Below are 27,066 nucleotides of genomic sequence, written 5' to 3'. Positions count from 1 at the left end.
ACAAATGCTACGCGAATAAGAAACATCGAAACAATAGAGACTCGGACACGGATGGGCCCGACGAAACGAAACAATAAACAAGAAGCTGGCTCTTCACACCATCGACACGCTTATTTGAAACGAACAACGCATCGCGAACGGCGCCAAACAGTTAGCAAAATTAAAGGTAGATTGAGAATTCGGTCAGAACTGAAAAGCAATGAACATCTACGATTCGATCGCTCGAATCATACGCAACGCAAAATACATGTATACTCAAAACTCAAGGACTCAGGAGAAAGTAGCGCACATTGACACACTCAGAAGGTGGCCCACCGTGGGGCCAGATGGAAGGTTGGAACACAAAGCAAATGATTTCGTTGTTTAATTTTTGGAAACAAGAGACAAACAAACACAGCACAAAACAATCGGAGCGACGAACGGCTCCGGACGGTAAAGCACAGCTAGACGAGTGGCAGGATGGCAGGAAGGTTGCGCCAGGCGGATACTTTCGCCGCGCTTCGGATGTCGGAAAGGATAATGACCGGGGACCAAAGGACCGTGTGGTGTTGCGGTTGATGCGGTTCATGGTTGAGTATTTAGCGTTTAACGAGCACCATCCGCTGCTTAAGCGCAAGGCGACTCAGATTAAGGGAGCTATGGGTGGCGAGGGGGCATAGTGGTGATACGTTAGCGGATGTTAGGGGACATGGCAGGCATTAAATACGTGAACTCACCATCGGAATTTTTCTTCGACAGAGCCGTTTCCGCCACCGAGTCTTCGCTGAGACTGGGATTCATGGGTCTACCATTGTTGGTCACTTCTGCGCGTGAATAGCGGATTGCGAAGTTCCGATGCATGGCATGGCGTTTCGTGGCCATGGTCGTGCGTCAGTCGGGTGGAAAAGTGTGACCACGTATGTACGCGTGTGTGTGTGGGAGAGGAAAACCGTGACGTGAAGAATTGCACGCCCGTCGTGATGCAAGGTGTGGGTTTGTCGGAAAAGCAACGTCGTCGTCGTCGTCGTCGTCGTCGCGTCGTGTTCGTTTTCGTCGTTACGTTTGTTTAGCGAGGCGATTACGATGATTTGATTTTTCCGATCAGTCATCGTGCCGGCCCAGCCGGAAGCGTTTGAGTCAGCAGAATGCGTGGTATCAGTGGTTTTAGCCGGTCGTCCGTTGCACGGATTACGGATGCCCGGGTAACATTGTTGTCGGGTGTGTCGGGTTTGATTTAGTAATTTCGTACGATAAATTTGCGGTGTGTTGCGGATCACGAAAAGGGGCGCAGATCAGAGGAGATAAAAGATAGAAGAGAGAAAGATAAAAAGAGAGAAAGAGAGAAAGAGAGAAAGAGAAAGAGAGAGAGAGAGGAACGAGAAAGATAAAAATGAAAGTAAAAATTCCCTTGTCTCGGACGAGCTTCGTTCTGAAAGAATGTTTGATTTTAGTTGCGCACGGTTCGTGTACTGTTCATACGGTCGCAAGGGAATTTATGCTTGGCAAAGTACAATGCTACTCAATTCAGGAGAAACGTGAAATCCGAAAACCGGGTGATGAGTGAAGCTTAAGACGTTCGTTGCATGCACACAATTTGGAAGGAGATCAAAAGAAACTCATAAGAGCGGTCTGAGATCATCATACTGAGTCGCGCAAATACATTCGTTTCGAAATCCGTACCCACCGTGATTCGGTGATACCAGCGCGCTACTTGCTTTACAATAAAATATGACATTTCGAGGGATCGGGAATGTAGCAACAAGCTTGGATTTTACTTGAAAACAGAAAACTTTGCCACGCGCAGTTCATAGCGAAGCAATTTAACTGCCCCGCTTATCAGGGAGTGTCGGGAAGGTACAGGAAGTGGCGTGAAGCATTACGGTCGATATACGGCAGCAGCAGAGTAGAAAAGGAGTTTAGGAGTGACCACATATTTGGAAGGTGTTCATAGTATGCACGTGTTTGTTCAGACGGACAGGATGCAAAGTTTGGCGTCCAAAAGTACAAAATGTATCGGTCCCCCTAAGACAAAAAACCTCGCGAAAAAAACCAATCTACAAACTAACCCCGTCGCAATGCAGCTAAGCCTTGTTAGAATGAAGCACGAAATTGGACCATCTTGAATGTATGAAGTTTATAAATGAAGGAACAAAAAAATAACTAAAATGAATACGAAACTAAAGCAGTAAAATTATCCAATATCTAACCCCTAGGCAAGACGCTTAAAATAAAATCCCGGTCCCTTACGAAACACATGGTTGATCGGAGCACAAGAAACTCGCGAGCAAGGGGTTAATCGTAAAAAGTAAACGATACCATCGTTAGCGGTCAACATAAACTTTCAACATGAGCGCGCCGCGTCGGAGAGAGAAAGGATCGGTTTGCACTTACCCAGATTTTCCGAGGAAGCATTGATGTCCGTCATGCGAGGACACCGTCCTGCCCGGCCACTTCCGCCGCTCGGTGGTTTCGGGTTGCCCGGGGAATGCAGAGATTGGCTTTTGTGGCGCCGGATCGTGGGCAGTCGGGCCACGAACGATGCGTTGTGCTTGAAGCTCGACGAAGCTCGCCTAATAAGTGATTTATGATTCAGTCCATTGGTATCAGCACTTTTCGTGTACAATTGTTGTGTAAGTGTGCGAAAATATGGTCCAAGGAATTGTTTATATCATTGTTTGTTTTTTGTTTGGTTCATAGTTATCATCGGAGGATGGTGGCGTGTGTCAGTGTGTGGGGACAGTTTTGTGGCGCCATTCGTTTGCGGTGCAACGTTGGCCCAGAAAACATCGCCCCCGAGCGTGTGGTTAGAGGTGTGACGGTGGCGTACAAACGTAAAACCGATAAAGTAGTAACAATGGAAATTAAAACCATCCATTTCGAATACACCAGATAGAGAGCAGGCAGGCAGAGAACGGTGGTTAGAACACGCCAAAGAAGCCACAGATTATGATTATGAAACATATTAACATTCGAGCGACCGAAACCCACGGACCGTGGGCAGGACGACCGTGACACAAGCGTTTCCCGTGTTGAGACACGGAAGATGTTAGATTGGGTTAGTAAATTGAACAAACAGAGTACACAGTCGATCAACAGCATATAAAAGTTAACAAAAGTTGCAGCAAATTCGAACGTGAAGCCAAGCGCAAACGCAACACAATGAAGGCATTGAAAGGGTGGAATGTGCACAAACGTTGGTTCGCAACGTAATTGTTCGACGAGGTTTTAAAGGATAATAATGAGAATGGCGGTGGCAAACAAACAGCAATACGGTGGCCATCAACCGACGACCATTTTGTGATGTTGGGTTCCACGAGGCCGAACCATTTACACCGATTCCAGGGCGCGTCGTCGGTTCGTGACGTTGATGGTTGTTGTCCATTTCCAGTGCCAAGTGCGTGGCGTTCATTTTTTAATCCGCGCATCGTTTCCGGAAGCGTGTTGAGGGCGCGCGTCCATTTAATGGCATCGCGAATCCATAATGCGATTGATTTGTATCATCATAAACGAATTACGAACCGGAAACGCGGCATGGCAGCATAAATACCGAAAATGCAAAAAGTGTTTCGTGTTGCCCGGAAACATGCAGCATCGTAGGTAAGCGTACACAACAAAAATGACGTTGATTGATCGATGGCGCGCGATGTGATGTGCGTGGGGCCGCGATGCAAACACATAGGGGGTGTACAGTGAAAAGCATACAGAACACAGGAAATGAAAATAAAAGAAAACAAAGGAAGAGAAAATTAAAACCGAAACGCAAGATAATGGCGATGAATATTCAGAAACGAATGGAATGTGAATGTAAGCCGGGTTTCAATCGAAGATTCAGATTCAGGTGTGGATCTAATCAAATAAATTTGCATATTTCGGATAAACGATGCTTCCGACTGGAAGACAAGAGTGACTGTATGATTAAAAACGTGGCGTGGCGAACAAATATAACGTTTATCAAGGGCGCGAGACAGAATGTTTGCGTGAAACAAAACTTTGTTTTGTTGTCGTTATAACAACAAGTCTTGCAAATGTCGAGCATCAACATAAGTATGCAAAGCAGATTAAAGCAGATTACGAGAGAAAAGCCAAAGACACTTAAAAGGCGGCAACAATGAACCGGACTCCGGTTTGCTACTTTTCCCGAACCCATTCCCAGCGTGCACAAGACCAACCGGCAACCGGGCGTGGGTTGCTGATTCACGATTCAGGCGTACAATAGGGCCAACGGACAGGGACCAGGGACGAGCCGAGCCCGACATGCTGGCAAGGTGATGATCGTAAAATGGGGCCTCAAAAAGGACCTGCTGAGCGATATCCTTCCTCCGTTATAACTTTCTCGCATTTGCATACGGTGACAATTACGATGATACGCCCAAAGAGGGCCGGTAGACTGGGTGCTTTGTGAATCTTCCGTGACCTGACCGTGCACTTTACCCGGAGCACCGGAAGTGGTACCGTACACATGTTAATGCAAATTATTAACGCGGCTTGACGATTCCGGTAGCGGATGTCCTAGACTCGGCGACCGAAATGAATCCCCTCGAAGAGAGACAGCCACACAAAGGGAAGCCTTTGTTTGTGGCCCTAGCATTTAATTCACTAATTTATGCTTCAAAAGAGAAAGAAAAACGCCAAACACATAAACACTAGTTAAGCCAGAAATGATGATGCATCCAATTGGAAGAATTTTAATTTTAAATAATGCAAGTGCAAGCAAAACCGTTACAAGTGATTTCACTTCAGTTCATGAATTAGTATAACTCGACGGGCGAAACAATTTCATGTTTTTAAAAAAGACGCTTGGCTAAACTTTAAGCATTAAACAAACAGCTCAGAAACGCTAATTGCTATCTAAAGAGTCAGAGAAAACAGTAAGAACGGCAAAGTTTTGCAATACCTCAATGCGAAACACACCCTAAAAGCTTTTTACAGTTTTAATCAAGACAGTACGATTGAAAAACTATTTCCCCAACGTTTAACTAGCAGTCCCAGCCAGGCAAAATGTTAAAACTATTCTTCTGTTTGAACATTTGTCTAAGCCGAGTGCGTTGGCCGGAAGCATTTCAGACAAAAAAACCCGTGATTTTTAAAATCGAATCAACATAGCGATAGGTGCACTTTAAGGGTTTCCGAAATGGTTCGGCTCCGAAACGGTACCAATTGGTGACTGCAGAAACGCTTCACGGAACGCTTCAGAAACAGAACCCGTTTCGGGGGCCTCAACATTCAGTCAAACAAACCGCAGAGCACTAGAAATCTATTAGAGTATAGAGGCTATGAGCGAGAGAGTAAACAAACGTAGACAAAACAGAAACAAACACAACTCGGTACACTAGGGACGTGTGGAACGCGGACGAGTTCCGAGCGAAACACATGAGGTTAAGAGCTTTTTTCTAAAAGTTTGTGCCTGCAATGCTACTTAATGAGAAAACTTACGCGGAACTGGTTGAGGCGGCCAGTTTTTCTGCGGCCTCCAGTTTAGATCTGTTCGGTCGGCCGGTCGGATACGGTCATGGTGAACGAAACAGTACCGAGGATCGATTTACGAACAGACAATAATACACCGTTTTGCGGTTGATTCGATCGTTGATGGAAAATTAGAAAACACAGGCACAGAAGGGCGTAGGATTTCCGTTAGTTGATTCGATACATATTGAACAGTTTGCAATAGAGAGAGAGAGAGAGAGAGAGAGAGAGAGAGAGAGAGAGAGAAAGAGAACGTAGTACTTTTACCAAACAAAAATTCAAAGTAAAAAAAAGGAACGAAAAGAATGAATTCATCAACGAACGAGACAAAAGGTAGTCATAAAACCTATGCTACGAATAGTGAGACACGATCGCAAATATACTTCAAGATAGAGAGCATCGTAGAAGAAAAAAAAGGTTCATGTTCCAGAAGGGTCTGTGAGAGTTTTGGCGTCTGTCGGAGTATGGTATGTAATCCTGCACAAAAGCCGTGAACACGGTTCTACGGTTTCGTTTCGCATAGTGTTCCGTGTTGTTCACGGCTGACAGGCCGCTAGTGGAATCTATGGCTGGAAAGTGCCCAGTTGCTAATCGAAAACGGAAGAAAGACAGAAATTCACAGAAACAGAACAAGATGCAATCGGCCGAGGTTTGCATAGCCGCTATAGTGAAACTGCGAACACGAAATGCGATTACGTTTCTTCGGAGAAAGCGGTGCAAATTGCGGGAAATCGTCCATTTTTTGCATTCGTGATTTACACGATCGTCCGTTGCGATTTACAAAACGAAGCGTAATCTGTGTCTACAGCGGTGAATATTTCTTTCTGTTGTTGGACGAAGGACTACGCTTTTAACGAACGAGCTGTTTGGATTCAAAGTTCAAACCGACAAGAGATGCGAAAGGACTTTATGTCTAAAAGATCAATTAGCATAGATGAGGAATGTAGTACTCGAAACTCGAATAGTGCCTCGAATGCAGCGCCAAGACTAAAAAGCATGCAAAAGAAGAATGGAAAATGCAAAACGTAAAACCACCAGGGCAGGAGACCTACGGAAGACAGATTTTTCCGGAATAAAAGCTTTTCCATCTACATCTGCTCCGTCCTAGGTCGGTCGCATTTAAATTGACACGCCTGGAACAGCCATTTGCACCATTCGTAGGGCCATTGTCGCTCCCCCACCCAAACAATCGGAACCTCTTCGGGGCCACTTGTTACGCTCAAAGGACTCCACTGCTCCAGTGCACTGTGAGGAGGTACGGGGTCTGAACAAATGTCGGAACGTGACTATTTCCTATAACTTGTACTATCTTGTGACCAAAGTTTACACTTTAACAGCGGCGCAGTGGTTGCCACAACAAACGGAAGTAAAGTTGCCCGATCTCAACCCGATTCTTCGCTCACGTCGAACGGAAAACCAATTCTCAAAGTGTTCCATTTTTAAAACAGGTTCGCCTTGATGCACCGTGTGATCTAATAATGTTCACATTGGCCTCACTCCCAAGAAGTGGCGCACAATGGCGCATCACATTATGCACCGGACTATGCAACCAGCCCGGCCGCCCGCCACCACCACGCATTAAATGGTGTCATTTGGGGGCTATAATTAAAGCACTTTTGCCTCCCAAGATGCACTGGCGTAATGAATTCCTTTCATCGCGGTGACCGCGTGAGGTGCCGGCGTGAGTCTGGCAACGTCTATTATTATTTCAGCAGCATTTTAATTGAAGAAAGTAAAGTGTCGCAATCGAACGCCGCCTCTCGACGGCAGGGAAAGCGCACCCAGTAACGGCCAGGGGCCCCCGTTTCGACACTGTACATAAATTGTAGAATATTTTAAGAACGGTCCCGAGGTTGGCAACATGACAACACTTTTACAACTCAGAATTGAGCACTGGGCCCGCGTGAATGGAACCGGGAAAAATAAATCACCACCATCGGTTTGGCACACTGCACGGAAAAAACGAGTTAAGCTCTCCAACGAATGTTGACAAAAAGTGAGTCATTACTATGTTCCGGTTCTGTTTGCACGTGGCCTCCTGGTAACAAAGTCAGCAAACCGTAAAATGACGACGGACCACAGAGGATGGTTTACCGCGCCCGAACGCAAACGCTTTTCGGTGTCCGTCTCCAGTGACTCCCCAAGACGACGGTCCGCGGACGGTTTTTTCTTGTGCTCCGAGAGCGTTTGCTGATGAGGCGCACTCAAATTATCTTCCCATTTTTCCGTCGAGCGCATCTCATTATGGTGCAATTACAGTGGCCTTTTACGCCTCTTTATGCTGCGGCCACCGAATCCCCGGATTCGGGCTTCACCAGCCTAACGAAGCACTTTGGCAAATTGAAGCTGAAACGATCGAATATAGTGCTGTTGACAGCATCTGTCCCCAAGTGGTGGCGATTTGGTGGACGGTTGCATTTTTCACCCTCCAGCGTGGGACACGTCCGAGCAAACCTTCGGCCCATTGTCGGACGCGAGAAGGACGGTGCCACTCACAAAAGTGTAAATAAAGGGCTCACGGTCGGACACGATCATAAATTCAAGTCGCACGATTCCCGTACCCGTTCCAATTGCGCATTGCTAATAGGGACTATTAATTCACTCCCGGCCTGGCCCGGCGAAAACACATTAACTCGGTCGATGTCAGGACACCAGCTGCGGTGGCCAGTCGTCGATCGATTGGCGGGCTATAGAAACAGCCGGTACTATTTATGACTTCTGGCGGTGGTCGGTTGTGAAAGAATCTGTCCCGGGGGCCATCGAGTGCAGCCACGAGTGCACTCGAGACTGTGGTCCATCTCCAAGAAGTCGCCCGCAAATGCATCACGCGCCCGGACCGGGCTGGAAAACTCAATTCAAGTTTTCACACATGCCTCGAAAGCACGTCCCGGAGAAACTTTATTGCCGGCAAGAAATAGCACAGCCGTGCGGTTCGAGGGCTTCCGGCGGCGCGCTGGCACGGTTTATGAATAAACGGAACGGGAAAAAAAGTTTGACAAATTCAATTAAAATCATCCCGACGACGACGACGAGAGACGAGGACTGACCGGGTTTGATGGGAATGTTGTGTTTCCCTTTTTCGGACTCGTTTCGAACTGCATTTTCCGGATTTTTTCCAACAAACTTTATGCTTCCCGGTCCGTGCGCACGTTACAACAAACAGGCAGGACGGATTCAGGTTTCAGGTTCCAACGGATTCCGTGGGCTTCCGGTGGCCCAGTTGGCGAGATGGAAGTGGACTTCGTGACACGACACGCTGTGCAGCTATTGAAAACATTGTCACGAACCCGCGCGGTCGGTTTCATTACCATAATTGTGATTATCTTTCGCATCGATCGCTGTTCGGCTCGTGGCACGGCTACCGAAGGTCTCCACCGTTGCATACCATTAAAATCGATGCCGCGGAACCCGGGCGTTTTGGGAAAAATGGGGTGGATAAAAATTAAAGTAGCACCACGTGGGCCAACCGACCACACGAACCACCAACGGATTTGATCGTTTAAATAAAACTCGAAAGGCGTCAGTCGCTTCGCGTCTGGATCGCTTCCGATACGGAGGAAATTCAATTCACCCAAACGGAAGTGTATCGCATTGGCCAAGACCGCAGCCCGCCGAGGACACCGAGAGAAATCGACACGACTAGGAGCAACACATCTTCTTGGGATCTTCATTGCCGGCGTGCGGCGTTACAGTGGGCACGTAGGACACTTCCGTGCAATCTGATCCACAGAGCACGCCTCCGAAGGAAGGATGTCGCCGAAACCGGAATACGGAAGCAGATTTGATGGAACAGAAATTAATTTCCCATTAATTACGTATCTCCCAATTAGATTGCCCAGCTTCGCCGGGAGCCACCAGCGGCTGGCCACCTCATTGGCACCATCTTCGCACGAATTAGTTTCGTGTTCATCGATACGCCGCAGGAGATAAGCACTCGCACGTAGCACGAATGATGGACACATCGACTAATGGAGTGTCAGTTGCGGATTTAAGGTCGGCGAACCGTGACCGTCGGCAGTACTCCGTCGCCCATTGGCCCCCATATGCCGGTCAATCAGGATACGCCCGGGGGTCTGTTGATGTAAACAGATTTTAACTTTACGAGAAAAACATCCTCATCAATTTTGATCGCCCTTTCGCGGAGAATTCACGGAAAAAGGGCTCACCCAGGCCCGGGTTGGCTCATTTTAATTAAGCCCGTTGCGCTACTGTTTGGATCCCCGAGAGGCCATATGCCAACGTTTCAAAAGATGCCAAATGCGGATTCCACCGTTCACCTGCCTGATGAACATAGCTGGCGGCCAGCTATCATCGACCACTCCCACGGCCAGGCCACTTTCTTTTTCATAACACTTCAATTATGCAGCCACCGAGCGATTGGTGCGCGATTGACTTCGTAGCACGTTGCCAATCAAAACATGGCTCTCGGTTGTTGTTGTTCCCGCCACACACTGTTGTGATTCGATTCCGGTTGGATCCGACGGTGTTGTTATTGCTCCAACATACTTGGCCACGTGCGGAGTGCCGCCGTTGATTTCGCAACACATTTCCTACAGTTCCGCTTTTTTCCGCCCCGGGAAAGGGTTTAAATAGAGGCAGCACAAGCCGTTGCCCTTCTGTCCGGCTTTTCGCGAGCCTTTCTTTTCCGGCACCACTCCCGTGGCGGATTCGGCCGGGAGGTAGAAAATCTTCAATGAAAAATTGATTGAATTCCTTCATCCTGCGGGCCTCGGTTCCCGACACCGGAAGGGTGTCGAGATTGCCAAACTGGCAGGCCGAGGCGGTGCGGATTATGATGAAACGGGAAAACAAATGAATAAGTAAATACGGAGTTGCTTTCGCCGTCGGAAGAAACGGCTTTCGGAGTGGTGCGCGAGTGTTCCGCCAAAACACAATATGACGGCGGCGCTTGCCCGCGGAGTAATGGTTCGAACGGCTCAAGAGGCACTCTCGTTATGACTTTTTAAGGCACAATATGGCTGCCGTTTACAAACTGTTTATGTGTTCGTCAATCAGCAGGATCACAACATACGGCACCACTACGTATTGGTAGGACAATATTTGCCCTTTCGCAATACCCGAAGAACCATCTAGACCGGCCAGTTTGGAATAAATATTGATCAGCGACGGCTTATTAAAAACTTTATACGACACGTGCAGCAAAACCATGCGGACACAAATCATAATTGGGTTATTTGATCTCTAGAGCTTCGCCGAACAGCCTTGGGGGCTAGGAAAATGTTTCTTCGTGCAGCTTGCTTTCTTCTCTCTTTTCCACGAAAATGGCGACGTTTCGTTGCTCGGATTTAAAAGAAACATTTCTCAGCCAAAAATTCAGACACATGGTGGACGCGCTTCGAAACCGCCGTGCTGCGGTATCCGTTTCTAGTCCGGAAACGGAACGAGCGTAATTCCGGGGAATTTTATCTCAGTCCTACGGAACGCAACGGAAATCCCTTTTGCTAGATGCAAAACTTGCCGATGCCGTTCGCCCGGCACGGGACGCGATTCGATCTTTGACGAAGAAAAGTTTCGGTACGCTTCGGCCATCGCCGGCTGTCAACTTCGCTCAGCTGCTAGACGCATTCATAATTCAATCCTAGAAGTGATTGACATGTTGAATGATGGTGCTGATGTTTCGGTTCCATAAAGGATCCCTTTGCCAACCCGCCAATCCCCGGTTTGCCGGTGTGCGCGAAGGATGCTGGCAGCCGCATTTCTAGTGCCCCTCTAGTTGGCCAAAGGTCCCGGCCGCCGTTCAGTTTGCACAGCCTGCCGACAAAGAACTTCTGTAAATATAGCTCCAACATGGAACGGCCATCAGCTATCAATCGGCTCGTAATGTGGCTTGTGCCAACCGACCGGGGGTTAGCATATTTCCGAGCGTGAGTAATCATATCATCTGGCACTGATTGGTACCACAAGCGTTCCGCTGAAGAATCGCAATAGACAGGGCCCGATTTCGCTCGAATTTACAGTCCCGCTTACGTCACACGCGGGAAGTCAACAAGCGGCACCGAATGTAGCACTGTCCCGAAGCATTCATAGAACGAACGATCGCAGGGAAACGATGTAATATGCTAAATACTCATCGATCGATAGTTAGGAAATTGTTTTAAGATGTAACATAAAATCACAACAAACTCTCAAAATGTTTGAGCTTTGAGTGAGACGAGTGAGGGTTTTTGTGCAAAATCGAAACAGAATGTGTAAAAGGAAAAGGAAAAGTTGGAAAACATGGAGCACAAAATGGGAATTGTTCTACGAAACTACTACAGTGCAGACCGGGACACAGTTGGTTGCAACAATGCAAAACAAAAACCATTTATTCCAGTGACAAACAACGATCGAGAGAGAGAGAGAGAGAAACAGAGAGCAGAGAGATACAAAAGAGCGGTACATTATGATAGAAAAGTCATTACTCAGGCAGCAACTCTTGCAGATACGTGTAGATAGAGTAGGGCTAAACGAACATCCAACCAGCTGAGACACACGAGTGACATACAAGACAAAGAGAACATTGATTGGAAAACCAACCTTTCCGTGGCACTAGGGCACCTTCTAGCCAGAAGATAAATTTTTTGACCACGAAAGCTTTCAATATACAGAAAACAATTGGTGTTGTTGTGATTCAATTTCGCACTGGGGCCTCCATACCGCTTCTCTTTTGGGAGGGTTTGGCTAACGTCAAACGCTTCTTTATGCATGTGTTTAGAGGGATTGCCACAGGGATTTTAAGGATAAAGTTGGGAAATTTACCTTGCGCTCCTAAGCCAACGTATATTCTATTTCATTAATTCAGTATTTTTGCTATAAGACTTCTAATGCGAGCGGGCATCTTTCTTCGGTTTCTCCGTGCAAGGCAGTATTGCTCCTAATTAATCCGTCCGGCCGGCGGTCCTCGCATGGTGTACGATTCCGCCAGACCGACCAAGGCCAACGCAAGAAAATCATCGATTACTTTCGCCCGATCGCCAAGAACCAATCGAGTCAGCCCGTGAAGTGGTTGCAGTTCGCGTCGGAGCACTTTAATTGGTGACCGTAAAATCGTTGACGGATCGAGGCGCGGATGCCCTAGCTGTTGGAGGGTGGATCGCGGCGAAGCAGCACAAGGATGTGAGAAAGCTTTCAACAACAGTTACGACGAATTATAGGGCACACGAGGGGGCTGTGTTTCTGGCTGGTTCGCCGGTCCCAAAGCAGTTTCAGCAGAAGGTCACCAGTTCAAACAAATTGACACGCCCGACATTGACCGTCACCATTAAGCTAATCGTACCGTATTTAGGGTGACCGTGGCACCGGATGTCGCGGGCGGCACCTGGAAGTGCAGGATAGCGGGAGGCGGATCGGCAAGAAATCGATGGAAAACTCTCATTCGTCCCGGTGGCGTCTCACGAGAAGCGTTTCGTTGGGTCACAATCCCCGGGGGGCGCGTCGGCATCGCGGCAAGGGTTCGGGTTCTTTTCCGTGGGATTTTCCTTGTCTCGTTTTAAGCATGTTCCGGACTAGCGGTCGGTGTGTGCGTGTTTGGAACAGGGAGCATGAACAGTGTAACGGGGTGGGTGTGTGAGAAAGAAGTAGTAGTTGAAAAGTTTTGAACAAACCAGACTCAAGATCAAACACGGAACCCAAGAGGAAGAAAGGTGAAAGAGAAGAAACGGTTGGCAGAAACACGAAATTACCTATGAATATTCAAGCTCTCTAAGAGCATATCCCAGTAATCGGTTCTAGATTTAAATGAGTACAAAAAAACGGTATAAATCATAATCAGTTTTCAGTGGCAACACGGCAGGAGGGCGAGGACTTTTCTTTGGGGGGTCTTTGTTCCGAAATACTGGCGGGCTAGGACCAAGCAAGCTTTCGCGTACCGTGGTCGGAAGGTTGGTCGGAAGAACCACGTGCGATATGAAGATTTCGCTTCCATTTAACATGTCGGTTGGTGGAAGAGAAAGAACTTGGTTTGGGTTAGGTTTGGTGGGTTTATCGGGCACAATGAGTTCGACGCCGGTTAGTGTTAATTGTTGGTGAGCACACATTTTAGTTTCAAGAAGAGACACGAAACATCGCAACAGAATCGTAACCGTATAAAGATAGAGAGGCCAGGACATAAAGAAAGGACCATGATGAGAGAAGAAATGGTAACGGACAGAAACAAAGACGATTAAGAAGAAAGACCCCGATTGGGGCAGTCAGTTGAAACATCAAAAAACGGAAACGATAAGAGGAAACACTTTTATGTACAGACAAAAACGGAGAGCCGGTCGAGACACGGGGACAACGGTGGGACATAAACAGAACATAAAAGTACAACAAACGTACAGGTGCACACACACACAGACACACGGGGGGTTGGCCACGGGGCGGGAAAGTGGGCCGCGGACAGAGAGGGCGCACGTTCCGCGCATTGTGAAGTGTTGTACGTGTGGAGCACGTTTGTGACGCTTAATTGCAGAAAGTGGCAAGATGGCATTAGGTATCGCCCTCGAAGACGGCCACTCCTGGAGAAAGGGCTCCCATGAACACCAAAAGGACACCAATGAAAGAGACAGAGAGCGAGAGAGAGAGAGAGAGGGGAAGAGTGTGTGGGCAAAGCAGAGCACATAGAGCACAAGATCTGGTAATATCGATAATGACACGACGATCGATCGAAGCGTGTAGCTGTATGTGTGTGTGTGTGGGTCAGTGGCAGAAGAAGGACACGAAAGTGGCTGGCTAGGACCCCTGACTGGTGGCCCCCGGAGGTGCATGTGCTGGAATATGTTGTACCGAAAAACGGCGGTGAAAAGGGCCCATCAGATGTGACAGGGTACATCATCACCCTGTGATGTGGCTCTGGCCGCCTCCGGTTGCCAGTGCGCCACTGTCACGGAGCGAAACGGAAAAGCGGAGGGCGTGAAGCGAGAGGGGCGCGCGGGGAGTCAAGTGGATCGCATGGATGGGTCCATGTTTATGCTCCGGGTACATAGGTAAGGGCCTCGGCGCGCTTCCACCATGCGGTGGCGTACGAACGGAGACCAACCACGTGCCCGCGCGCGCACGCGAGAGAGAGAGAAAGAGAGCGAGAAAAATAGGAAACAGAGGCCAGGAACCGGGCTGCGGGGCAGATGGGGGGCTTTAATCATGCACAATCAGAACCGGGAAGTACTCACGATGGCGGGGGCGACGGCAGCGGTACTTGGTGAATTTTCCACGTTGCTTCCGACAGCGAGTGCTCGTCGGCGGCGTAACACCGCCAGAGGGACTGGATCAGCGTTGCAGCGGGCTGCCGGCGCCGGATCATGTGCTTCTGTCGCTGCTGCTGCTGCACCTTCAGCGCGAACCCACTGCCCAGGATGCCCTACAATAGACAGGGACAAACAGGGGAAGAAAGCAAAAAACGGATTAAGTGCCGGCGGTAGTAATGCATCCCTGACGGAGGCGGCTGATGACACGGGTCGCCCAATATTGTGCCACGAGGCCACCCGACGCGCAAAGTGTCACGGCACAACGCATACACGCGCGGGGAATGCCGGGGAGTTTTAAATAGTTGACACATAAACCTGTCCACCGGGGCCATGATCTGTGACTCGACACCATTCTAATGCGATCCCCCGTTATGTCTCTTCTGGCGCTCGCTGTGCTACCGTCAAGAATGTCTTGGCGGGACCTCGCAACAAAGGTTGCAGACTGCAAGGGAACTTTTCCTTCCTCCGCGCAGTAATTGACATAAATTGCACACCGAACTGGCCCCCACCGAAGGCAGCCCCCCAGGACGACTTTCAGCGCGCGCGCGCGCGCCAAGGTGGGCACAAAGTTCAACCGCCCCCGGGCTGGTTCTTGGTGCAACGGAGAGCCACATCCACGGCACATGCTGTTGAAAGCAGCGCGACTGCCGGCGGCCACCTTACAAGAGGCACTTGAGGAGCAGAGTAAGGGTCAAGAATGACGTGCTTTAAAAATATTATACACTTGGGACGGCTGTCGTGCTGTCTACCCTCCGGGGTTCGGCAGCTAGTCGTGGCCCGGCCTCGGTCGGTGTTTGACTGTTACAAAAGGTTTGGTAGAAAACAGGAAACCCGCTCTCTTCTAGGACGACGACTGCGACGGGGCCACGCGAAGACATCCCTCCTGTGCGCGGCACGTGTTCGGAAAGTTTCGATGGACAAAGTTTTTTTTCCCGTAGCAACTTATTTATTCTCCGCGCTTTTGGTCAGACCCATTTCTTCCCACTTCCGACACGGTGACCAATCGGGAAGCGCAGAAATCACTCATTTTCCAGATTGCTTCTAATTGAATTTACGACCCACGCGAAGGTGGGTTCCGCGTCGTAATAATATTTCATTTTCGCACCATTTCCCTGATGAATGTGCCGGAAAGCTTGGCTCCCGAAATTAGGTCGGAATTTTAAAGGTGGCCACCCGAATGCAGATGGAACTTGGTGAATAAAATGTTGTTGAATTTAAATACGCATAATGCGGTCGGTGATGGATACCGCGACGGACTTCCTTAATGGAGGCTATCCGGGGGCCAAAATGGTTGATTTATGGCGCGCTTAGGGCTCGATTGATTTACAAACGTGGCCCTAACTCGTTCTCGGGACCGTCGGCTTCGCTTACGTAGGCCATTTTTCGATGAATAGTGGGTTGGTCCGTGAAGCCAGTCGCGGGAAGCGAGCAATTACCAACGTAAATTAATAGCCTCTTTGGCAATTAAGAAAAGGTTGCACGCTCGTCCGGTGCCACTCCGGGAGCGGGTGGCCATTTTTCTTGTACCGATTTGCTGCCTAGACAAACGGGCCGCGGCCCAGCAGCACATCCGTCCGGGTGTTCGCTGTAAACTAATAAGAGAAATTAATAAATAAACACTTACCGCAGGTAGCGCAAAGAAGGAGATACCGAGCAGGGCACAGAACGAGGCAATAATTTTTCCTTGCCACGTCTCCGGCACCATATCGCCGTAGCCGACGGTGCACAGCGTTATCTACGGTTCGCGGTTGGCCATTCCGGGAGCGAACGAAAGGCCCGGTTTGTGGGTTCCGAGAGTTCCGCCGCGAATCCGATCCACACGTCGTCGCAGGGCAGGGGGCCGCAGGGCCGTATGTGAAGCGAGGGGAGGGAAAATGGCAACATAGGGGAGATAAGAAACGGCTATATAATGTACATCCTGGGCCGCCACGAACGTCCGGCCGTTGGCAACGCAATGGAACGCAAGAAATTAATAAATTTAACGTTAGGCGTTACAATATTTAACTGGGGCACGCTCCCGCCGGTGCCCGACGCCAAGGCAATCGGCCACACAGTGGTGGTCCCTACACACGGGCCGGCAATAATTTCGAATTTAATTTTAGTTTCCGCTAAATATTGAAAGCGATGGCTTGCCATTCCCGGAGCTTTAACGCGCACAGGGAACGAAACTCCGACGCTGGAACCCGTGCGGTGGGGGATTCCAAGACAGTGGGGCCGACCCGCATTTTCCGCTGCGCGAGCCCTCGGATTCGGTCGGATAAGGAAAAGGAAACCACGGAAGAAGAAAAAATCAAAAGAAAACCTTATACTCACCACACCCCACCATAAAGCTTGAGCAAAGTTACTGAACTTAGTTTCCTTGACGTCCTTCTCCATTAAATACACTAAAAACGAGGCAAAAATAAGGCCCAGAAACCCTATATACAAGGTTGTAATTAATTCCTGGAAAAGAGAGGGAAAGAGAAGAAAAGAGGCTAGTGAGCGAGCGAGTCGATTATGTGTGAGAACCGAGGTGGTTCACAGGGAACACAGGAAATTAAACGAGTCCAAGGATACTGCGGCGACGGCAGCAGCGGTGACCAATGGAAATGTGCCCGGATGGAACTCGGAACCACGCTCCCGGCGTGTCTGGGTGGGCAGGATTTTAGGATCGTAAAATTGGTATTAGCTTCGGTATTAGCATGGAAAGGGACCGTGTGTGTGCCAAGCGGTGTGGTTGATCTGGCAACTGTTCTGAAGGGTGTTGGAGAGGCCAGAGGGCTAGGAAAAACGATAAAGAGCGGTCCGGGCTTCCAGAGTTCCAAACCACACCAACAAGATAGGGGTAACGTGTGACCATCGACTGTCTGTTGAGCAACATTGAACTAGAAACAAAGGTAGTATCCTCCGAAACGATGGCCACTCGGACAGGGGTTGGGAACCCCCCCACACGGAATGATGTTGAGATTTAGGTGAGTGTGTGGGATTAGCTAACGCTCACTTTTCGACATCTGAACCCTTCTCAAGTTGGAAAACATGAGAGGAACACTTTTTTAATACGATCGTTAATCCAACGTTCTGGGAAAGCATCCAGTAAAGTGGCTTTCTGTTTCGTTTCGATAAGATAATTGTGGCGGAAATTAATTTCACCTCCGGCCAATATGGCACCAGCAACGTGGGCCAATAACTGTCGATCGAAACGCCGCACCAATTGCCACTTTTCACCCCACCGAGGCCATATCTCGCGCGGAACAAACAAAACAATCTCCGACAGGGGAGGGCCCTCGAATGCGGGTCACAGAAGGTGCCGCGATTGCTGTCCCCGATATTCCGGCCCCCGGACAGATCTCACAAATCATTAATGTCAGCCGGCAGCCGGGTTGAGTAAATCGCTGCATCAGGCATCTCATCGTCCCAGGCGCCACTGGCGGCCATCTATCTTAATTGGCATCGGCCATTCGGTGGGATAAAAATTATTTCCACGCGGCCGTGATCTTGAAACGCTTCGTAAGGCCAGCGGCAACGCTTTAATTGAATAAAGGGAAATCGGCTCAATCGGCTCTATCGGTAGCCTGCGGCAGTGAACGTGTCTCGACGCTGTTTTGGCAATCCAAAAAACAATAAACCTTACCAAAGGGTGTGTTTCTCGGTAAAAGTAGCTTCAAACTTGCCAATAACAACCCAATAGAGCGGATGGTTTACAATGTTTCACCCGAGTTTACACGAGGAGCAGATTGCAAATCCCCAAGTTTTCTGAGCAAAACGGGTGTTGGAATAATATGTTTAATTAACTTTCCTCGTCCCGCAAGGAACGCCTGCCAAACACCAACCCGAACACCACCAGAACACGTGTGCGGTTGGTGCCAGCGTTTTCAGGATTATTAATTGGAATTTAATCCTTTTCGATTGCACTCCCGGGGAAGCCAGCCAGCTCGACGGGCGCCGGAGGCTGTGGCTTTCGTTTTGCACATCCTTTTTCACCGCCACCGTAACCCGTAAGCGAAGCGTGGCGCGTTTTACGGTCCGGAACGGCGGACGGATCCTGCGCGAGGCTTCCTGCAAAAACCACACACTGATCGTTCCGATGGGCCGCAAGAACATTAAGTCTCGCCGGAGTACCGACTGCAGCCTGCAGTTTTGCGAAAGCGAAGCGAAAAACCCACAGAGCTACGGCTACTCGGCAACAGGACGCTCCCAGTGCTCTGCGGAGGGCTTTGCATATCGGGCAGCCGGTGCTCTGCGAGGAAAAAACCAAAAAACACATAAACACTTGCTGCCTCTCACCTGGCGAGTCATTTCCCATACCAACACAATCATTCTTCATTAATTTCACTTTGTTTAGCAGCTACCGTAGCAACCCGCCCGGCTGGCTGGTTGGTTGGCGAACGGAACACGGCACGTCTGCAGATCGAAGGTGGCGATGGAAAAGCCAGCGCCCTGCACCGGCGGTCGGTTACGATCTCCGTGCCTACTGCGGTGCGCTTCGCTGAGGCGAATTGAAACAATTATGAAAGTTAAATGAAATATTGCTACAGTTTTCATTCATCTCTCTCTCTCTCTGGCTCTCCCTGTCTCTGTCTCTCGCTTTCTATCTGCCGTTGCGAATCCTGGACTGTGTCGTCCCGGAATCGGAACGGGTTTATCAGTGGCACGGAAAATAAGCAAATGTATTTGCAATTAAGTGCAGAAGTCCGCACCGAGGCAGCGTTCGGATCCGGGTGTAACCGGGACCAAAGTTTAAGTCCATTTCGCAAGGATAGTACACGACCGAGCAGGATTGCAATGCGGCCCAGGTCCGGACCCGGGCCTCGAAACCAACAGGTATCGCGTACGGCGAACTGCACCAGGACCACTAATACACGCGCCATTATCTTAATGAGCTGATAGTACTGTTTCGTCATTAAATAATACGCTCGGCTCAATGGCCGCCAACTTTCGTGGCCCGGGAACTCGGCAGGACAAGCGTATTTGGTGTGTAATTGAATTGGGTACGTGATCATAACCGTGGGCCGCGGTGAGGTGGCTCGCAACCCGCACAATTTCGGAATGTATATTCAATAGTGAGTGAATGGAGTTTCATTGAATTATATTGAATGGGCCGAATACCGCATTAGACGTAAAGTGGAGTTTGCCATCATACGTTTTATTAGTATCATAAACCCCGAGAAACGGTTTCACCGCTACTTGTTGGACAGCACTTCATATCGGCTGTAAAGGGAGAAATGATTTCGCCCACCGCCCATCTCCGAACGAGGATTTACACTACTAAAACCCGGAATGCTTTCAAACCCGGAAGTCACCGGCTTTTCATCATTTTATGACCACCCTCGAAACGTAGCGCTCATCCCCATTATCGAAGGCTGCAAAGTTTTCTTTATTTCCTGTCACGCAGCAAAGCCAAGCTATGCTGGTGGAAAATCGTCCACCGTCCACCGGCGGCTAAGTAAGGCATTAAAGCAAAACGACTAAAAAACGGCCACGACGACGACGACGGCGGCCGCAGTCCGAAACATACGACACACGCCGGGTCGTTTATGGAGTCATGCAATGATATTCAACCGCTACCGGGCCCATTCCGACTGATAGCATCGTAAAAACAGCGGTTCACGGGCTTAATGGGTACATAAATCAGAAAGGGGTTATGAAATTAAATTATTTTTCTTTTTGCGTGAGCTTTTCCCCGCTCCGGTCTACATTGAAAACAAACATATTCGACCGACCCCAACGTGGGGCCAGGCGATGGGAGTGGTTCGGAAAATAAATGATGGAGTCCCGCCGCTCGGGTTAGTGTTTATGCAACGAAATGGAACCACCGGGCTGGTCGTCTCTCTTTTTCAAGCACACAATCTCTACTGATAACGGCGAGAGAGACTAGAAAGTGCAAGCTAAGATGCAAAGTTCGCGCCGGGAACACTCGAGAATGTGCCAAAGCCGGACAGGTTCGGACAGCCGGGAGGGCTTTTATCATAAAGTTTGTCGTCTTCGGACACGGCACCATGATAACACCGGCATTTTGGGAAAGTGCATCACGGTGCCGCTCGGCCGGAAGTGGCAGACGTTAATTGTACGTGTCGGAGTTTTTGGCCACGAACACAAAACCCAACACAAACACAACCGATAGACTCTCACCGTGGCCACTAGGCAAAGGGTTGCGGAAATATGATGGATCGTACTTGTTACGTAGCTTATGAAATCACCAGACGGGAAGCTGCATTGCCGGTGGCCCATTCCGTGCGAAATCCGGTGAGAAAGCTTTCCCCCCGTCCTGGTCGGGAAAAAGCGGTCGTCACCTGCCGTTCTACTAAATGGCCAACGTTCGCTGCCGATGGAGGCGCCTGGTCGCCTTCGGGCAGGCGGCGAACGGAGACCCCACCCGGAGCTACACGATCATTAATAATTTTCACCGAAGCGGAAGCCCGACTGTTTCCTAGACATTGTTCGCTAAATTATGCATGATTATTGTTATTATGAGCAAATTGTTGTGGCACTTTCAGGCCCGGCTTATCTTGGATCATTTTCCTCACCCCAGTTCCGGAAATGGCGTGGCGCCGATGTAAGCGGAAGAGAATGGTTTAAAATCGATCGGCGGATAAGGGACGGCCGGTGCTCTTTTCTGTTCTAGCACCTTTCAGACAGATAGGATATTTTTTAGCATTTGTCGACCACAAATCGATCGTCGCTTGGACTGACGAGACGGGCGAGACACGAGTCGACGGGTGCTCTGAAATGGTGGTCACGTTTTTCCGTTCGATAAAGCATGTCCAACGGACGGAATCTTCTGCTTGAGCGCACTTTCTTAACGCATTGTAACGCAAGCACCGAGAAGTTTCGAGTGGATTTCGCTCGGATGCCGCTCGGATGTCGTTTGATGCCATCAGCAGACCATACATTCCCGTCAGGGCGAGACATCAAGATCCGAGAGACCAGCGAGCGGTGCCATCATAACTGACCGTTACGTTTTATCATTGGCGACGCTGTACTTTGCGCCCCGATCGATTGGTGTCCGTGCACTGCGAAAAAGACATCGCCCTCGGGATGAAGGAAACGGAATGCGCACCACACGCACCGTCTACCCGCCCCCGGTGGGGTCAACAAAATCAAATGGCATTAAAAAAAAGGACATCAACTCCGGCCGACTTCGGCCCAGCATCCTGGCCCAGCACGGTCCGGATTAAGCCGATGTCGAGGGAAACAACTCCATAGCACCGTCACCGATTGCTATTTTCCCCGACGGACGCTTGTGTCCTTCACGCTGTCGTCAAGGGGTTGGTGACAGAGCGTTGGCCCATTTCTCGGCTCTTTCTTTCCCACCAATAAATACCGATAAATGGGAAATCGGAAAATGAACTGAGCCGAGCTGGAACGGGAACGGCAAAATCGTCGTGTTCGCGCCCGGGTTTGTCCCGGGTGGGGTAGGGACCGGAAACCGGCAGCCACACGGAGCTTTTGCAATGAAGTCGCACAGACTCGCTTCGAGACTTCCTCTTCAAGGCGTGCGCAACAGGACGAAAGGAAGGCCACCAGAACGACAAATGGTTTGCTGCTCAAAAGAAATCGATACGCCGTCCTCACAGCAAAGTGCCATTTAACGCGAGATGGTCAGCGATGGCGGGAAAAAAATGGTCCAGCCACAGTCCCGGACTTAACGAGCGTGGGCATTGTGCGCCCTTTAAAGGTGGCACAACGTTGACCCGGGACTGGATTTCTTTCCTTGGCAGCGCTAAGCGCTCTTGAGTGGGGGGAACTAGGACAAACAGAACACACGTTGAGTGGAGGTTGAACTCGGAGTAGCTTGGATTGGGTGGGAAACGGTCGGGTTGAGAGAAGTGAACTATGCTACTTACCTGTCTGTGAGCGTAGACAACACTCCCTAGCAGTTTCCACGTTCCGCCACGTCGGTCCATGCGCACCATGCGCAGGATCTGGAAAAAGCGTAACCCTCGAAGCGCACTGGTGGCAAACACCTGCCCGGATGTTCCCATTACGAGCACCACTATGGAGGCGGCTATCGTCACTATATCTGCTCCCGAGAAAGAGAGTGAGAGAGAGAACCGGAAGTGTGAAGGGAACGGATGTCGGATTACTCCGCATTCGGCGACGAACCTATGATACAAAAAGGCCGTTTTAAAAACTTCAGCCTCCCCACAGCTCCTTGATAGCGCGAACGACATCCTGATGACCAAAGTCTGTGGAGAATGAAGGGAAAACGCAGCTTTACAAACTGTCCAACTAATTGCCAACTAAAGTTCGCATGCAGCAGTCGCGTGACGCATTGATGCACCCCGCCCGAAAGCCTAGGGCAATAATTACATTTTAATTGTGAAATAAATCGAATCACCGGACCAACGCGGAGTCACACACAACGCACACACGTACCTAAACACCGAATTCCGGACATAAATAATTGGTGTAATTATGCATCGCTCCCTAATTGGACCGCTTTCCCATTGGGCCGATTTGTTTGCGGGCGCGCCCGATTTTTGCGGATTGCGCACTCAATTATTTCGCGCGTGATATGTGGCGCACCAACCGAAACTCAGTGTCAACACCAAAAGTTGCGGCATGCAATTATACTTAACAGTTTCGGCCCACAAAACCTCCGGTGCACGTGCCCTTTTGCGCGTTCGTTTAATGGCGCATAAATCGACCAGATGACCTTTGGATGGAATGTAGCACACCCGAAAAGTGTGTGCATTTTTGAAACGGGTGACCCACCGGAGTCCGGAGTGTGACGATCGGATGCCCAAGTTAAATATTTTATCCACACCCGAGACCGAGCAGCTCGACGGCCACCGTTGCGTGGCGGCTTGAAATTGAGCGAATCCAATCTTGGCCGTTGGCTGAGCGGACCCCGGGTGTGCCCGCTAACAGTGGTTCCGCACGAATGGTTAATTGAACGTATCCATCATCAATCAATCAACGGAACCGGGGGGGCCGGAGAACCGATAATCCACATCGGTCATCCGCAGAAGACCGCAGAAGACGATTCTTCTTCAAAGTGAAGTCTTGCGAGACTCGATACGTGTCCTGCTGCTGACACCGCTCGGTACGGTCGCGTGTGCTCGCATACAAGGACCCCCGGTTCACGGATAGGCCAACGAGTGCTACTTCCGACTTCACCGCCGTGATGCACACACCAAGCCGCGACGACCCCCCTCACGGAAGTCACGCGTCCCGGATGTAGCGTTGACTTGTGGCGTGTGTTAATGCGATGTGCTCTCCCGACCCGACCCGACCCGAACCCGGGAGAGTGGGGCAAATTGCTTATAAATTAAGAGGATGCCAAGGATCGCTCGGGCCGCGCCCGCCGGTCTGGTGAATCGTGAACGAAATCGATTAAGATGTTGATTCACACGCTCGTCTGCGCGAGGTGTTAATTCGAAATGCCTGTTAAACCGGACGTAAACGTTTCAAACACGCGCCAGTTGCGGCGTGGCGTCCCATAATTGAATAAGGCTGCTAAGGGTTGGGCGCTTTAAAGAGCGATCTTCGCGCTTGCGGTTTAATTTATCGATCTTCAGGGCATCGATTTCGCAGTAAATTGGTTTGGCAGAGATTTAGCGAACGTTCTGCGCACGAGCTAACGTTAGTTTCGTTTCAAGTTTGGGTCGGCCCCAGTGGCCAAAGAGTTATGCTGATGATGCATCGAACCAACCGTACTTTGCGTGTGATGATGAATTTCTTTTCCAACGGGACCCTTTCGGGTCCCTCATTTCTCGACCTGATTGCCATTGTCGCATAACGGCAATGCGTATAATTTCCGGTGCACGGCAGCGTGATCAATGGCGCAGACGGCGAACGGCGAATGATGGACGGCCACAGAAAGGCCGCCAGGCAAATACGGAATACAGTTGGTCCGGAGGAAATTGATGTCCTGCGGGCACGAACGCTTCACGTGACTGTCTGAACTTGCACCGGCTTTGTCGGCGGCGGTCGGAGATAGGTGCGGTTACCCTGTGCGCAACGCGACCGGAACGGAACGGTGACACACTTACCTTAGGAAGAACTCGATCGAGAACCATATTACTACTATAATCTCCATGACGAATAAGATGGCGATTGCTTGTTCCTCGTATTCCTGAATAGTTGAGAAGACACTTAAGGCCAAACATGTGAACACCATAAAAAATCTGAAAGTAGCGAAAGTTAACAGAATTGTTTAGTTACGTATAAAATTACGTCCTTAAAACGGAGTCCCGAAAAATGAACCACAGTAAAGACTACGGAACTGTCCGCGTCACCCCTGTCGTCATCGATTTTGTGGCCTCGTGCGAACCGAATCATTACCTCTGTCAGCTTGATTAACTCATCCGTGAGCAGAACTCTTGTCGTTTTGCCATCGAATGACGGTGAACGTGGAGCCGGCGGAAGCCGATCGAGCAGCCCCGCGGCAAATGGTACCAACTTGACGTGACGGCCTGAAGTGTCCTCCCGGAGAACGCGCTAATTCCGAACGATTTCCGATTCTGTCAAAACATTTCGCCAAGGGATTTGCGGTGGCCCGACTCGCTAAGTGACTGCCAGTTGATGGCCCTCGCCTCCATAGGAAACGGCAATCAGCCATTCAATCAACCTGACAGGCCAGCAAGCCTTCTCTCTGCGCCGTTGCGTGCGAATGACAACGAGATGCGGTTCCGGCGACATTATGTGAGGGTTTCGTGAAAGGTTTCGAAGTACCTTTCCCGACGTTTGCCAAACGAACCACCGGTGCGGAGTAGCTTAAGACTGGTGGACAGACTAAGACATAAAAAGGGCCAATTTTTAACAACAAAAAACACCTCCATTCATACCTCGCCGGTGTTAGATTTCCAACCTCACAGTTTATTGTTCTTCTTTCATGCCATTAGCTTTAATAGCTTGCGAAAAATATTGCCTTATTGGGACGACCCGCTGGCACTTGGGCCATGTTTTATGCGAGTTGCCTTAGAAGCTTTTTTGGAACTGCTCCAGCGACCACCACCTGTTGGCCGGGTGGTTCCCGCCAAGGTTCTCCAGGTTTTTCAGCCCAGGATTAATAATTGAACCCGAGCCAGAACGGCCTGGACCGTGAACGGAAATAAAAACTTCGACAGATGTTATGTTCGCTCATAATTCGCTGGGCCAGAGCATCAAACTCGACGAGAGTACAAAGAGAAAAGGGGCGCAATTCTAGATTGCAATAATCGATGGCGGGGACCGGTTGAAAGGAGCAACAATGTCGAAACTTGTGCCAAAATCAAGAGAAAAACTCACAAAAAAAAGCGGAATTGGCATGAAACGCCGTTCGCAGTTTTGGCTCGCAGCCAACCGATGTAATTCGATACGATCGATTAGACCTGCGACTCCGACTTCGAGGATCGATGTGTGGCAAAACGGTTTGAGTAAACTAAGCTTTGGGTTTGTCTTCTGAATAATAATGTGACCGTGAAGCCATTACATGGGCACGGCTCATAAGAACTGAAACGTAGGATAATGGCATCACAACAACCGAAATGGCCGGAGGGCCCGATAGGGATGAGTTCACGTTTAATAACTCGGAAAAAGTTGCATCTCGCATGCTCTCGTTGTGACCGGAACTCTGCTCGGGGCCGTTCTCGTTTGAGTGGCATGTAAATAGCCGAAACACGACCCCGGAAGTGGAAGCCATCCGCTGACGGCGATTCCAATCCGACTTTCGTGTCTGTCATGGTTATGAAAATTTAATTAGGACTTTATTGCGCGCTACCTAATTGATTTACGCTGAGTGCACATCGCCACAGGCGCCGGACACTGGGCAAGCTGGGCACAACTTCCGCCCGGAACACGTCACACGGCGAAGCGGGAGACAGTACGGACGAAGAATTAAATCTTACAAACTTTTGCTAATTGCTCACTTCCATTTTGTTTCCACAGGTTTCTCGTCACCGGCAGCTCCCAGCAGGTGATGGCGCTCTGGCTTTAGTGTGGTCACATTTTATTTTCGACTCGAAGGCTCTCGCCCGCCTTGATACTTACACACAGACATGGTAGAAAATCGCTTTGAAGCCCCGGGGTCGCTCGAGAAAATTGTAGACCCTGCTCTGCAGCCGCCTATAACGGGCATCACGTCGTGAGCCGCGGTTATAGTTGAGCGGCTTCCCCAGCAGTGACATTCGTGGTCTTGCAAGCCGGTCGGCCCTATTTTTGTCAGATAGTTTGCACGCGCTGAAAGTAAAGAGAAGAGCGAATCATCAATTGGATATGTTGCACAAAAAGAATGAAGCTTATCAATACGTTCTCAAGGATACATCTTGCGGTCTTGTTAAAATCTCGAGTCACTCAAGCTCCCAGCTCATAACGCGTAAGTGTGCCACAATTAAGCGCGTCCAAGTCTCAGATCCTCTCTGCACCGTCTGACGGGCGTCGAGAGAAACACTTTGCGATGCCACGAGCTACGGCCAAGGATAAGCAGCGGCGTTAAGCT

At 49.7% G+C, this 27,066-nt stretch overlaps 1 protein-coding gene across 1 annotated transcript in view; it reads right to left on the bottom strand.

Moving 5' to 3' along the window:
* Nucleotides 1–26,770, bottom strand: part of LOC131206180 (potassium voltage-gated channel subfamily KQT member 4-like) — a 66,466-nt gene extending 39,696 nt beyond the window's left edge. Inside the window, exons 1-10 of the mRNA XM_058198622.1 lie at nt 26,619–26,770; nt 24,641–24,775; nt 22,749–22,831; nt 22,490–22,665; nt 16,980–17,108; nt 16,291–16,401; nt 14,592–14,779; nt 5,413–5,460; nt 2,371–2,549; nt 717–803 (exon numbers count right to left, since the gene is read on the bottom strand). Of these exons, the coding sequence (XP_058054605.1) occupies nt 717–803; nt 2,371–2,549; nt 5,413–5,460; nt 14,592–14,779; nt 16,291–16,401; nt 16,980–17,108; nt 22,490–22,665; nt 22,749–22,831; nt 24,641–24,775; nt 26,619–26,755 (1,273 nt within the window). The 5' untranslated portion in view covers nt 26,756–26,770. The remainder of the gene's footprint in view (nt 1–716; nt 804–2,370; nt 2,550–5,412; nt 5,461–14,591; nt 14,780–16,290; nt 16,402–16,979; nt 17,109–22,489; nt 22,666–22,748; nt 22,832–24,640; nt 24,776–26,618) is intronic.
* Between the last annotated feature and the right edge of the window lie 296 nt (nt 26,771–27,066).

This window comes from Anopheles bellator, chromosome 1 (genome assembly GCF_943735745.2).
Source record: "Anopheles bellator chromosome 1, idAnoBellAS_SP24_06.2, whole genome shotgun sequence".
In the NCBI taxonomy this organism is placed as follows: domain Eukaryota; kingdom Metazoa; phylum Arthropoda; class Insecta; order Diptera; family Culicidae; genus Anopheles; species Anopheles bellator.
This window is presented reverse-complemented; position numbering and strand designations above follow the sequence as displayed.